The sequence below is a fragment of the Poecilia formosa genome, unplaced genomic scaffold (genome assembly GCF_000485575.1).
Source record: "Poecilia formosa unplaced genomic scaffold, Poecilia_formosa-5.1.2 Scaffold95, whole genome shotgun sequence".
NCBI lineage: Eukaryota > Metazoa > Chordata > Actinopteri > Cyprinodontiformes > Poeciliidae > Poecilia > Poecilia formosa.
The window spans coordinates 466,239-479,577 of NW_006800034.1; the positions used below are offsets into that span (position 1 = coordinate 466,239).

Sequence of the window (13,339 nt, forward strand, 5' to 3'; positions counted from 1 at the left end):
CTGTCAGGAAGGAAGACAGGACGGGGGGGAAGCACATGCTAACTGACTAAGTTTATTTAGGCTTCCAATGAGATTTTTTTCCCTATTTTAAGATTAAAACCACCCTTAATAATGAGGAATTTGTTTCATTTTTCTGTCCGTCCCACTCCTAAATTAAGAATGATAACATTGTTTATTTTCATAGACCTCCTGCTTGAGTAAAAACAGAAAAAATCTACTATAAAACCCAACACACTTGCATAGATAACTTACAGACACACAACTATATGGGTACTTGAATTTTTTTTTTTTCCAGGGGAAGCGGCTCCCGATATGCCGCCTGTACACTTCTTCCTCTCACCTTTGATGTGCAACCGAAAATGTCATCAGGCGTCAAGGAAAGATTCTTTTTTAACAGTCCTCCCCACACACAATCCAACCCTCCAAAACACACACACGCATCCACCCACCTCGTGTGTGAGCAAGACAATTTGCCGTTGCTCACTCATCCTCGTTGCTATCTTGAACCCCCTCCCTTCACCGCTACCCCACTCTTTTCCAATCCATAGCAGAGTACGTACCAGTTTCTACTGCAATCTGATAGCCGGCCTCCAGTCTCCGAGATGACCTTTCCAGCCTTTCTGTGTTGTCCAACAGATGCGCTCTCTGCAATAAACAGAGGGAGAAAGAGGGAGAAAGAGGAAAAAAAAACATTACGCTTCAGAAACAAACAGAAAATAAAAATTGATTGAGAGGCCTAGGACCTATTTCAAAGAAACGCATCAGCACCGTCACCCAAACAGACAGACCTACAGCAACAAGATAATACAACCAGCTTACCAATAACCCTCATGCATGACAATGTCTTACATGCCGATGGAGTGTTAAGCAAGAAAATGCAGGTTTGCCTCATCTTGGACATAAAACGACAAACTACTTGGAGCTTTGTTGCTCCTTCGTATTGTTATATAACCTGATCAGAGAACAGGTAAGGCACAAAATAGATCAAGAGCATAGGAACAAATTGGGAGAGGTTTCCAATCAAAACAAAGTGAATCAAACATGTTACACAGAACAGGCATGCTATAAAAATCAGTTGAAAACCTTTTTATTCAATGTGAAATTTTAGATGAATTGTTCCTTCAAAGTCTAAACATGCATATGCGACATTTTGCAGATGTTCTGAGCTGCTACTGTCCATTTTAGTAAGTAAAACTTTTTTCACAATGTAATTTCATCTGCACAAACTGAACTGTGTGTAATTCTTTAGTCATTGTTTTTTTTTTGTTTTGTTTTGTTTTGATTTTTTTTTAAGAGCAGTCAGACTTTTTTGGAATATTTCCAAGTGGCTCTTTTTGGCTTTTTCTGAGAAAATACTTGGTGGGTTATATTTCCCATAAGACGAGTCCGTATGAAGTCAGGGAATCTGAATATATGACTCGAGTGAATTAGAATGAAATGCATTTCATTTGAATTTGGACTGAACTGAATACTTTACAAGGTGACATGAGTTCAATCTGTTTATCTGAAAAACTATCCGTTGTGAATTGGCATTATATACATGAATTGAAGTGAATTAAATTGATTCATGATGTAAGGGTTACTGTGTGTCCTCCTTCCTTCTTCATTATTATAATCAGCATCTAAAACTCGACTCAAAAAGCATGTAAAAAGATGTTTCATTAACCAATAAATCAGCAATTTGATAAAAGTGGAAGTTGGTGAAGGTCAAAATGGCTGAAATAATGTGTTTGCAAGTTTGGACAGCTGATTAGGCCGAGTTTCTTAGCTCCCATCAAAGCTCTTATTGAGCATAAAAGTAGTAAACTAAATCAGCTGTTGAGTCTGGTTTAGTGGGGAAATTATCCTTCGTACTTGTGTGCCACCGTCAATGCTTTGAATGTTTGTGGTACATTTTCTTTAACTCACTACATCAATTATCTTTTGCTGCATTTAGCTAAAGTCTGTTTCCTGGTGGCTTTCATAGACCTGATAGGATAACAATTATGTTTCCCAGATTTAAAATGCATTATTTTAAAAGGACTGATGTGGAACAATTTATTGGATAATAAGTATCCCCCAACTGATGTCAGCTCCAAGTGCATTTCAAATACTGACAAGATTTATGTTTTCCTCTCTAGTTTCTAGTTCGTTTTTTCCCCCCTCAATGTTTCATATTCTGGAATATGAAGAATAGGAGCAAAACTTCCAAAAGACAAGAGGGTTTTATATCAAAAAATATGACCATTGTTAAGATCTAAGAACATTTCTATTCATTTTTGTCTTTTTCCACCTGACCTTTTTGAATTAGCTTGTTTCATATTAACCATTCATGAATTCCTGTCAGTTTTTGAGATGTTTTGTAGATAAATTGATCCTTCAAAGTCTGAACATGTATACGCAGCATTTCGTTAACGATTGTGTGCAAAATGATTGTCAATCAGCTTTGACAATCGCTGATTGACCAAATGCTACTGCACTATTAGGAAGCTTGATTAAATGACATCAGCAAATAATACCTACAACTAACTAACTAACTAACTAACTAACTAACTAACCCAAAGAAGAATCAGAACCAAATGGAAAAGGGTCAAAAACAAGGTCTTCAAAAAGACAACGGAATTAAATTATATGCGGGATAAGAATATTTATGTGCCTTTCTTTAAAGGCACATAAATATGTTTGTATGTTTCTATGTTTGGTAAATATAAAGTTTCAACAACTCATCTAAAGCACAAATAACACTTAAACCAACTACTAAAGACTCTGATTAACAACATACTGGAGATCTTCATGTTAAAGTTCAAACTCCTCTAAGGCCCAGCTTTCATTAAACCCATGCTACATACAGTAGAGGATCACAAACAGCATAGACATGGGAGAGTTAAGTGTTTACCCAAATGCTGTTTGTTTTGATGGCCTTTTCTAACGTGCTGCGTTAGGAAACTGATCAGATTTAACGTGTTTGACAGTAAAAAGCAGCCCGATGAATGACAACAACCCCGCTGACAATATTTGATGCCCATCACATGAGTGAAGGGGACAGGGGAAGAACTGAAATCTCTAGTCTTGGTTGGGCTGTCAAAATGTGTACCAGCTAATCACTCAGAGGAAATGAAAAATGTGGAGGAAAAAAAAAAAAAGGGGGGCGGAGGGGGAGCCTACGACACACTTTTCAAAGTTTGACAACAAGAGGGGATGGGAAAAGAGCAGGGAGGAGAAAACTCCCTCTGAACTCTTCCTTCCCTCGTTTCCTTTTTCTTTGTGTGGCTGACAGATGTCATTTAAAATTGCAGATAGTTTTTAATAGTTAAAGCAAGGGCCGGGGGAGAAAGGAGAAATGATGGGAAGAGTGGAGGAAATGGGTTCCAAAATGAGTTTGTGGTAGGTCTGAATCAAAATGGAGGCAATGAGTGGGACAGGATGTATGGTGTTATGTTCTTTTGCTGAAAGGTGTGGCAGGGGGGCTTTGAGGGTAGGTTACATAGGTGTGGAAGTCGCAGCGGCACCAACAGACATGGTGGCAGTGCGCTTGCAGGAGAAAACGGTTACCAAACTTGGGCAATAATGAGCCCCTATGGATCAGTTGAAATAGTGGGGACGTATTGACATGCAATGCTTAAGCTAATACACCAAGACCATGGCTGCACTGCCTGTGTGTGCCTGGGAGCATGAGGCAGCCGGGGATACTGACAGAGCAGACGCACTCCCCGGGTTCTTCAAAGAGCTCAAGTGATTAGTATGTTATCATTACCATTCGAAACGTGATTTTCCTATTCCCTCTCGGCAAAGGTGACACGTCTCGGGGAGACGGCCGGCAGACTTGCTGCGATGGAAAGCCACTTCAAAGCTTTCTCCTCCTGAATTTCTCTACCTCTCTGTGTCTTTTCTCTCCCTCGTTCTGTCTTCTTTTTAGGGCCGGGGGGAGAGGAGGGTGAGCGCAGGTGGGTTGGTGAGGCGGACGGGGGTGCTGCAGGGGTAGTGGTGGCGCGTTCATTAGAATAATACGTTCCGAGTTTGACAGTTAAAGAACCTAAAGGAAAGGTGAGAATTCAGCTACTGAGATTCCAGTAATGGCGCACTGTGATGGTCCAAATAATGGAACAACCCACCCATGGTCGTAGGAGGATCATTTAGAAATTAAAACCAAGCATCCTTCACTATATTCAGAACTACTGTTGAGATTGCTATCCCAAAAATTTAAATGTCACAACAAATGAGGTTCTTACACATTTTCAAAATTATATACTTTTCCAGTTTTAAATTTCCAGAGTTCTTAGGTTGTTCCATTTTTACGGATGTGATATAAATACATTTGTTCACTAGAAAGTATGGTAGATGTACTACAAGATGGATGGACGAATGGACGAATGGACAGACAGACGAATGGATGAAAACAAATGGTGAATGGGAGATGGTTAATAGATGGATGTATAGACAAAGAGATGGAGGGTTACATGGATGGATTGACAAACCATTAATGGCCAGATGGACAAAAGGATGGTCAGATGGATGGATGGATGGATGGATGGATGGATGGATGGATCCATGGATGGATGGATGGATGGATGGATGGATGGATGGATGGATGGACGGACAACTGGATTTTGTCAATTCAGACAAATGGATGAAGAACCATTTTTAAACATTGTTAAAGGAAAGTCTAGAAATACAAATTTCTTGTATAAATGTATTTTTTATTCATCTTTTTCAATACTGAATTACAATTCCAGGGTTCTCCAGTTAATGCAGAAGAAAATCTCTGAAACATCTTTGTCAGCATTTTCATAAAAGGCCCTTACAGTTCCACAACATCCATTTAGGATTGATCTTTGTGATCCTCATAGCAACTGCAATTCCCTTAGAACAAGGCATCTGCATACTAATCCTTATTTAGGCTTTAGGATGTACCTGCAGCCTAAACTTGTCAAGTATTCCTCTTAAAAACACAAGGATATGTTCAAATTATACTAGATTGTCTCAAGGAACCTTAAAGCAAAGTATTTAAATGTAGTATAAGATAAACTACGTGCCTCTGTGTGCACAGGTGTACCTCTCCGCTGCCACCACCATTTCTGCCTATGTATGCCTTTTCATCTGACACCTACATTTTGAACAAAGATCTTCTTAGGAAGCACAAAAATGGTGTGTTTTTGTTGTTGTGCTTTTTGCGTCAAGAAACACTCTTCAGTTGTAAGTTATTAACAGGGAGCCCCAGAACAATGCAGCTGTAGCTCAAAAGAAATCTCTCCCCTCTTCTTTCGTTCTCCTGCCTTTTTTCAATATCAAACACAGGCGGTTACTATCACCATTTTCCAAAGTTCAGATGATTTCCTTATTATTTCAATAAGGGTGGGGGAGAGTCAAAGTGAATAATGATGACAGCTGTGATTCAGACTGACTGTGTGATCTTCTGTGCCGTTTGTTTGGGACTTGTAAGACGAGGAATTACAAGTGTCAAACAGCTGTGAATATGGGTGCTAAATATTTAAACATGTTTTTCAGCTGAAGGAAAAAGAAAGTGTAGTTTCTTTAAAAGCAAGGCTTAAGTGTGCATAAGCTTTGCCAGCCTTTGAATCAAATGTAGGAAGAGTGGAAGAGTTAAAGGCGCCAATGGCAGAGAAGGCGAAGAATCGAGTGTGATTACAAAGAGTGGACAATGGAACAAAGGCAAGACGAGTAGGGTAGCTAAAGATGTCTTATGACCCTGAGGCTAAAGTAAATATAAAAAAAAACAACAGAGCAGCAAGAAGAGGAAACAAAAGTACTGCTAAATAAAATCTAAATGCTTTATGCCATCGCATCTGGGTCAAGTTTCAACTCTAAATTATACATAAGCGTGAAAAAGAAGGAGCAGAAGTTCTGTGTTTGAGCATAATTCCTCATAGATTAACAAGGATAAGCTTCTCACCAAGAAATTCACACTATGACAAAAATTGTGAAATACCTCAATTAAGATCAGACAAATTTTCTTTAAATATTGTTTTCTTATTGCCCAATATCTCTACACATAAATGTTCCTATAAACCATGTTTATTAGTTATCAACTTTTATTTTTATTTTGTCAGTTTCTAACTGACAGATCTTTTGATAGTTTAAGCTATGTTCACAATAACGTAAAAAACGTATTAAAGATTTTCTGTTGTGTTTGCGTAAGTGCAGCACAATATAATAAAACATTGCAATGGTGATATCAGCTGCAATATATAACAATTCAGAAATATAGGATCAGTTCAGTTCAATCAAACTGACAGAGTTGATTGGATATATTCCAATTTGATTCAGCTACAAAACACTAGTCTAGAACAGTCCAGTTTGCAATTAGATAAAAAGTTTTCCACTGAAGGAAACACAACCAACTGCATTGAGTCACTGCAACAATTGAATGATTGTATTCACAAGGACCCATCTCAAATAAAAGGTTAGCCCTCTTATCTTTAAAGTGTGAAGGAACAGGGAAACTGGCCTAAGCGAAACTCATTTGGAAATGCAAACTAGTCCAGTGAGCAGATTATAATTTACTGCAAAGGAGGACGAATGAAACTTTCAGTAGGAAAAGGACATTTTTAGAGAAGCACTTACCTCTTCACGTAACTTTATCAACTGCATCATGAGAGCAAAAATGAAAAAAGAAAGAAAGATGAAGCAGGTGAAGGACAGATAAAAAAACAAGGCAGAAACATGGCAGGAAGACCACCACGTCCGAGGTTAGAATGAAGAAATAAGTTTGATGGTACACCTGTTTAAATGTTTAATATTCGGAAAGCGCAAGAGAAATGCATTAAACGGATCTAAATACACTGTTCAGGAAGAATCCAGTGAACAAACAGAGATCAAGTCCTGCTGTTGTCAGATTAAACAAGGAGGAGACTGAATTGCTCAAGTTAAACTATCAGCTACGTTATAAAGGAAGTCACATCGCAGAAGTTGAAATGGAAATAGAAAAGAAAGAAAGTTAAATATTGTCTTTACAGTGTATTTAAATGTTGTGGAAATATCTCATATCTGTCATTTTGATGATTTTTTATTTATTTATTTTTTTTCAAAGGATAAGAAGAATGTGTGCCCCTTTGGAGCAGAGTTAAAGAAATGTACTTGAAATTATTTTTATTGGTGTTGATATGTCCTCAATATTTAATGTTGCTTATCCAGTTTCAGTAAAGGAACAAGCTGTTCAAAACACATATGGAGAGTCACGTGAGGCTACCATTGTACACAAGTAAACTGCAGCTCATTATTGGAACAGATGCAGATGAAATATTTATCTTTGCCCAGCTATCCATTTTGGATGATGGAAAATAGCAAAATTACAATAAGTACATAAAAAGTTTTCTTGAAACTTGTGTCCTAGATAATGAATCAGATCACAACTAAAAATTTTGCTTATCTGGCATGTTTTTAAATTTACATTAAAATAGTCACCAAACAGGCTTATTTACTGTGATTAATTAGATGAAATATTTTTTTAGGACATCAAAAGAACAAGTCAAGGCTGCTAATGGCTCTGATTCGTTGCTTAATGTGGACAGAATAATAAAGAATTAAGACTAAACTGAAACTTGTAAACAAATTTGTGTTCAACAGGACAATGATTCCCAATAAATATCTAAATTGGTTAGGGACAAAACAGGGTAACATTAAGCTTCTTGAATGGCTTGATACCAGCAAACCACTTTAAATGAGTTCTTATAAAAAAGACTGACTGGATATTCGACCAGAATTATCTCAGAACCTTGTTTATGACTACAAATCCTGTGGGGTTGCTTTACTTTTTCCTTAGTAATATCCTTTCTTAAGGATATTATTATTAGTTGGGTTCTGTATGTATAAATTTGACCTTTATTGAATCTGGGGGGGGGTTCACAACAAAATCAAACTTATGCAATAATAGCTTTTGAAGATGTGTGAAGTTGTTGTATTAGCCATGTACCCTGAAAAAATAAATGCACCCTAAAGTCGTGTTACAACTGCTTTAATGAAATTATTATTTTTTCTTGATTCTAATCTGTTCTTAATTTTTACTCAACAAAATCAAAATACTGTCACTTATGTCATTTTAAAACACATTGATTTAAATTTTTTGTTTGATCCAAGTTTTTAATTTCAGAAGCAACGACAAATTGATTTTTTTTTTGTTGTTTAAAATAAAAATACAGTGCATGTAGAAAAACTAAAATAATATCAATACATGTAGTGTAGGAAGTAAACAAGTGTTAATGTGGGTTACTGTTTTTTTGTTGTTTTTTTTTTTTCCAAAGAGCTCTTACCCTTGAAAATGTTAGCAGAAACAAGACGTACTTTGGAGTGTCTTTTCTAAGTCGAGCAACAACTCCCTGCTAAGAATGTATTATTGAAGAGGCCAAAGTTTAAAACGACACTGTGGATGTGGTTATTTGGGGCTCCAGCGAACCCATCAGATCCTGCGATCTCTCACCCCGGCTTTGCAATCAGTCAATGGATACCAAACAAAACTTGTTCTGACTTATTTGTGCTGCCTGACTGATTGTAAGACCTTCTGGAGGATTTGTTAAAACTATACCAGAGCTGCGATTCTTGCTTCTTGCTGTTCTGCTCTATTTTTCTTTGGCATCCATTCTTTGGTACTGCCAACCGTGTTTGTGTTGCTAAGAGATATACAGCAGTAAATACAGAATATTGTAAATGGTATAATTACTCCTGCATGAGCGCCTTTCCTTGTGTTTTTGTGATTCCAGCCAGCATTCAAAATTGCACTGCTGCAATTTTTCTGTTATGATAATCAGCAATTTTTATTTTTTTTTTTTCAAACAAAAGATTTTTTTTTTATCCAATGTGGAATTCGATACAAGTGGTAATCTGCTTCCTTTGTAGCCTGTAAAATCTGGTCCGTGCCGGCTCAAACCAGCACAATCTCTTGTGGCCAAGCCTTCTGCTGTGACTGAAATCGAAACTATTCCGTTTAGTGTTCGTGTGTGAAAAATGTGTGTGTATTTGTTGCTTTGTGTGTGTGCATGTGTGCGTTGCATGCAGAAGAAACAGGGGGAAAAAAGTGCAATGGTAGCCTACCACATTATTAAAAAAAATGAGCGATAGTGCCAATTCAGTCTCTGTCCGCATACAGATAACGAATAAATGCCGAAGTCTATTAAATCGTCCTTTAGCCATTATCGCAGGGCCAACACGCCATTTTTAGAACTTATGACGGTTGCCTATTTACTTAGCAATAAATCCTTGCCATGTAACCAACAGATTTGTGACTGGTAATGATCTGCTCTGCCAGGGCTATATGAAATGATCCTGACCTCTTTCAGATCGTCAGGAATTAAATTGACCGACTTGCCCAGGCCCCCACCATCTTTTCCCCTTTCCTATCGACGGCGTCTCGTTAGATAAAAAAAAATAAAAAAAAAATCCCTCAAGTTGTGAGTACTCCTCTCACAGCAAGACCAAGACAAGTGTTATCTCCCCAACTTTAGAAATGAAAATGAACCAAATAGGGCTATAAATAACATCCCAACATGTAGATTTATTTTCATTTGTTACAACTTGCTGAAACTGTGTGTTTAGCTAGACTTGGATTTTCTTTAAGTTGAACATCAAACATTTGGCCTCATTTTCAACAAAAAAAAATCTCAATGTGTTTACAGTTCATTAGTTTTATAATTCAAGCTTTAAATATATTTAGATGTTTATCGCATGTTTCTTGCAAAACATGGTTGAAATAGCAAAATATTTGTCCTACATTTTCTAATTTTTAAATTCCTGCTAGAGTAAAATTCGCACCATGCATAATGTAATTTCATTTTTAATTATTGAATCCTTTAATAATAAATAATAGATATTCTGAATTATATATTATTAATTAAAACAGTGTGAAATCAGAATTATTAATAATGCGAATGACGTGTGTTTTGGGCTTTAAATGATAACATTCAGACACATGTATAATAAGGCAATTCACTTTTATTTTTTTTAAATTGTAACATTACTTACACAGGTATTTTAATTTTAATTGCAATTATTTGGGTAAAAATAATTATGATTACAGTAAAATATAAACATAGCCTTAAGCAGGATTCATATTTTTTGCTTTTCTTTTTTTTGCAAAGATTCTCATCATGGAATTTGTAAAAATTGTCATTTCTGACAGCAAATCTCCTTCGAACCTCGATTTACAACGTTGAGGTGGCGTCTGCTTTTCACTACATTGCCAGGAAATAAGCATATCAATAGGAAATCTCAGTTCATGCCACATGTCTCCAAAGTGTGCAGCTCATGGGTCATGACTTAAAGGATGATGGGGAGAAAAAAAACTTGAGAACTGTATTTACCTTTACCCTCTTTTGCATGCTTCTGTAAAGCACTGTGGGGCTAAATGTGAAGGTGCATTTGACTATTCCTCTGCCTTTTCTTTTCTTTTCAGCCTGCAAATTTGCAAGTGCAGAGCTTTTATTTGAATGTCAACATACACAACTCCATGCTCGCCTTGAGATGCAGTAACTCGTGCGGTCTGACAGCCGAGTCCAAACAGAAAATATAATTAGTCAAAAGACGGCTGGTCATGGATTGAGAGTGGCTGCGTAGAACATGGCAGCAGATGTGCTTGTGAGAAATAGGTAAGCTTGTCTAAAATGTTAAAATGTACAAGAATACTTATTATTTTCCCCCACAATTATTTAAGCTATTTGGAATAATGAACAATTTATTTACAAAAAATTCCAAAAGTTACTTAAAATTTTAATTCATAAATAAGCTGTATGAATGTTTTTTTTTTAAATCATGATTTTTTTTTATTCTCCTTTTAAGTATATATGTGCAAGTCATCAAAATTTTTTTATTGATATTGCATTTTTTCAATAAACAAGAAACTAGTTTTTACTAAATTAATAAATAATAAAATGCAATCCTTAAAATATTAAAAATAATTAAGATTGTAATTCCACTTTTTTCAAATCCAAAAAGCATTGTTAAAATTGTTTTAGTGATATGTATGACCACTTAACATTTTTGATCACTTCTATCAAACAAGCTTGTGAACATTAAAATTTAGAAAGAGAAAAAAAAAGTAAATAAATAAGTAAAATTAATCAATTTACTAGGTCCATTTGAGTGTGTCTTTGTTTGTACCTTCATCGTGAGAATCTCTTATGAATCCAAGTCGGCAACCAGCTGGAGAACAGCTGTTGGACGTTTGGGGATAGTGGGGTTTTGGATTGAAATGTGTTCAATTATGTATTTTTTTTTTTTTTTTTTTAAGATGTGCATGTGTTGGTCCCAATCTGGCTTGGGCCAGACACTGGTCCCATGCCCTGATCCTCCTAACTGGCCGGCCAGCTTTGCATTAAACAGTGTTCCTTCCACATGACTTGGTGACAATAGTGGCGGTTTCAGCTCTCGATGGCCCCTGTGAGAGGAAGGGGAGGGTGGAGTGCCGGGGGTAGGTGGGGGCACCTAATCACCCTGGGGGGCAGTCGAGCCACCCACACCGGCGTTGTTTCGTGCCCCCCTTCACCAACTGATTAGCACCTTACCTGGCTCTCCGAGGAGATGGCGTCATCCCCCAGGAGCTCGTTGCGCACCTCATCACTGTAGGCAATACGTGACCTTTTCTGCAGCGGGAGGAGGATGAGGAAAAAGGACAAAAAAAGAGAAGAGGAAGAAGAAGAAGAAGAAGAAGAGGAGGAGGAAGTAACAGAAGGGGTGCAAAAAAGAGAAAACAAGAGGGGAAATATGGTTTAGTGGTTCAGTTGATGCAAAAAATGTAACAGGCATTCTTGAAGCACGAGAGCCCCCTAATGGAACTCGGTGACAAACAATCCTACACATGCCGGTTGTGGATGTTTGTGTGCAAGTAAGTGCTTCGGGTAATGACAACAAGCTGCAGTGTGTGTTTATGCCCGTGCATCCATCTATCGCAAGTGATCTATTACAGCCAGTGTTCTTAAAAGAAGCTCCCAACATCACCTTGCCCACTTAAACAAATACAAGTTGAGTAATGAAACATCTCATGTGCATGGAGAGGCTGTGGAGCAGGGGGACAGGGGAGAGGGCCGTGAGGAAGTATCACTTGTCAGAGCTAAATCTTTTCTGGGGGGGCTGTCACCGCTGTCATCTCAGTGCAGTGGCAGCCTCTGTGATAACACCAATGCTGTGACTTAGACAGGGAATAATTCATCACCCATTGGCGGCCCATCGGATTTAGGGTTGCCTCGCACACGGACACACAAAGTCTAACCCGCTGTCTCTCTCTCTCTCTGCCTCTCTCTCTCTGTGTGTGTGTGTCTCCAGATAGGCTACAATAAAAAAGGAATGCCATGTCCCACAAAAAAATAAATAAATATATAACAGAAAAGGCAAAAAAATAAAAAATAAAAAAAGAACACCACCCCCCCAAAAAAAAGAAAAACACTCAGACACACATTTCACACAGACTTCAAGAGAATGCCACCTCCGATTGTGCTGGAGTTGGCTGCCATTGTACTACTTGTTTACAGACGCCCGACCCGTGGAAAAACAGCCTCTTGGCATGCCCTCTAAACTAAACACACACCAGCAGCAGACAGAGAAAGTGTTTACTGAGCCTTCCTTCGCTTTCTCCTCCCCCCCCCCTCGCTGCCTTAACAGGGTTTTCTAGGTGGGCTGCGAGGAGGTGGGCAAAAATCAAAGGCAAACACTAGCAGACGAATGAAAATATCGCTTTTCTTTCACACAAATTATTTATATTGTTTATTTAATTATTTATTTAGCTTGTAAATGACTCAAAATAAGTCCATGCAGTTTATTTATATTCAAAACAAAATAAGGAAATTCAGTGAAGGATCACCCAATTACCTGCTGGGGACATTGTTTTCCTGAAAGGCTGTATTTTTTCTTTCACCCCACACTTTCTAAAGTAGGAAAGTTTCAAGAAGCTATCGCATTAGGTACATTCACACCACCTTCCTCAGGAGAAGCAGCTTGAAAAAGACTATTCTTAAAAAAAAACACACACACACATACACACACACACATACCCAGAGAGATGATATCAAGTTGCTTGATTGAAATAACTCGGAATCCCATCGCAATCGAGCCGACTGATTTCTTTCCTTATTTTATTTTGTCTCTCCTCATAATCTGAAGCACTGAGTGGAAAGTCATGCCTGATGTGATTTGGCTGTTATTATCATGATGGCGAGGGCCACAGTTCTCAGGAGTAATTACTGAGGAGACAGAGGGGCCTGATTGACCCAGACCACAAAAACCCATTAGATAAAGAGAGCACCCAAACAACACTCGACCACAGGGAGCAAAGCCAACCGCTGAACGCCTACTGTGGGAGGAAAAAAAAAAAAGATTGGCAGCACAGACTCGAACACACAACACAGCCCACTAACCCCCC

General features: G+C 37.8%; 1 protein-coding gene across 6 annotated transcripts in view; it reads right to left on the bottom strand.

Moving 5' to 3' along the window:
- The window catches only part of vti1a (vesicle transport through interaction with t-SNAREs 1A), a 140,395-nt gene that overhangs the window by 102,324 nt on the left and 24,732 nt on the right, over positions 1-13,339 (bottom strand). For 4 of the 6 annotated variants that reach the window (XM_007558251.2, XM_016674443.1, XM_007558250.2 and 1 more), the window contains exons 4-6: positions 11,490-11,567; positions 6,562-6,582; positions 561-645 (exon numbers count right to left, since the gene is read on the bottom strand). In XM_007558251.2, coding sequence (XP_007558313.1) covers positions 561-645; positions 6,562-6,582; positions 11,490-11,567 — 184 coding nt within the window. The remainder of the gene's footprint in view (positions 1-560; positions 646-6,561; positions 6,583-11,489; positions 11,568-13,339) is intronic. The other 2 variants (XM_007558252.2, XM_016674445.1) reach the window with 1 other exon arrangement.